We start from the raw sequence: 1,655 nt of genomic DNA on the forward strand, positions 1-1,655 counted from the left end.
TACTGAGATAGGGAGGGAGTTACAGAGAATAGGGAGGGAGTCACAGAGATAGGGAGGGGGTTACAGAGAATAGGGAGGGAGTTACAGAGAATAGGGAGGGGGTCACAGAGATAGGGAGGGAGTTACTGAGAATAGGGAGGGAGTTACAGAGAATTGGGAAGGAGTTACTGAGATAGGGAGGGAGTTACAGAGAATAGGGAAGGAGTTACTGAGATAGGGAGGGAGTTACAGAGAATAGGGAAGGAGTTACTGAGATAGGGAGGGAGTTACAGAGAATAGGGAAGGAGTAGGGAGGGGGTTAGAGAGATAGGGAGGGGTGTAGGGTGCGGTGGATGTTCCGGAGGGTGGTCACTGGGATTGAGGTGGTCTCTCTCTCTCTCTCTCTCTCTGATCAGCATCGTGAGGGTGACTGATCCCCCTCTCTCCCTCCTGACAGGGTGCGGATTGCGAATGGATTCCAACAGGAGCCTCTGGGCCAGTGGTAGCCATGGCGATGATCATCCGAGTTGGAGCGACCGAGGGTCCAGAGTGATGCACATCCTCACCGTGGTGGTCTTCCTGGTAACCTTTGCCCTGGGCGTGCTGGGGAACGGCCTGGTCCTCTGGGTGACAGCGTTCTGCATGAAGCGGACGGTGAACACCGTGTGGTACTTCAGCCTGGCGATGGCCGACTTCCCGTTCACCCTCCTGCTGCCACTGAGTGCTGCCTACCAGGTGCTGGGCACCCACTGGCCCTTTGGCCTGGCCATGTGCAAGCTGACCAGCGGCCTGTCGGTGCTGACCATGTTCGCCAGCGTCCTGACATTGGTCGCCATCAGCGTTGACCGCTGTGTTGCCGTGGTGTTCCCGGTCTGGTCCCAGAACCGGAGAGGGCCTGGCCTAGCCATGTCGGCCTGCGGCCTCGTCTGGTTGCTCTCCGTCGCCCTCAGTTCTCCCACCTTCGTTTACCGCGACACATTCCAGGAGGGCAACAGCACCATCTGCTTCACCAACTTCCTCACTGCCAAAGAGGAGGCCTCCCTCGAGTTGCTCGAGGATGACGATGAGGAGGCCTGGGCAGCCATTGATGCCCTCACGGCCTCCCGTTTCTTCTGGCTCTCTCTTTCCCAGATCCTGGGCGGCTTCGTCCTCCCATTCACCGTCATCGGAGTGAGCTACGCCATCCTCTGCCTCCGGCTACGCCATCACCGCCTGGCCTCCAGGCCTGGAGGGAGCAAGCCCTTCCGCATCATGGCCACCGTGGTGACGGCTTTCCTGGTGTGCTGGCTGCCCTACCACACCATCCTGCTCACCGAGATCTGCCTACCGGTCGGGGAGCCCCTACCATTGGCCCTGGAACTGGCTACCCCCCTCGCCTCAGGCCTCGCCGCCCTCAACAGCTGCCTCAACCCCCTGCTCTACATCTGGGCAGGCCGCCATTTCCGGGTCAGGCTCTGTCACTCCCTGCCTCGCATCCTGGAGCAGGCCCTCACCGAGGACACTGGCCGCTCCAGCAAGACCAGGTCCTCCCTCCTGGGCGAGGGGGCCAGCACCATCGTCTGAGGCCGTTCAGCCTCCCTCCCCCCGCTGCACCTGCTGTCCCACCCCACCGCAATCGTTGGCAGCGCTAGCGTCTCTAGGCTCACATTCCTGTCCCCCACCCCCACTCTGTCCCC

General features: G+C 60.9%; 1 protein-coding gene across 1 annotated transcript; it reads left to right on the forward strand.

The window, feature by feature from the left end:
• The first annotated feature begins 522 nt into the window (after positions 1–522).
• On the forward strand, positions 523–1,649 carry LOC122546152 (chemokine-like receptor 1). Its single transcript, XM_043684963.1, has one exon. It carries the CDS (start codon positions 532–534, stop codon positions 1,540–1,542), a length of 1,011 nt encoding a protein of 336 aa, XP_043540898.1. The 5' UTR covers positions 523–531; the 3' UTR covers positions 1,543–1,649.
• Positions 1,650–1,655: the final 6 nt, after the last annotated feature.

This window comes from Chiloscyllium plagiosum, unplaced genomic scaffold, assembly GCF_004010195.1.
Source record: "Chiloscyllium plagiosum isolate BGI_BamShark_2017 unplaced genomic scaffold, ASM401019v2 scaf_93253, whole genome shotgun sequence".
NCBI classification, from domain to species: domain Eukaryota; kingdom Metazoa; phylum Chordata; class Chondrichthyes; order Orectolobiformes; family Hemiscylliidae; genus Chiloscyllium; species Chiloscyllium plagiosum.

What these genes read in the sequence shown, in the direction of transcription:
- LOC122546152 (XM_043684963.1), top strand. Translation starts at nt 532, where the DNA reads ATGCACATCCTCACCGTGGTGGTCTTCCTGGTAACCTTTGCCCTGGGC.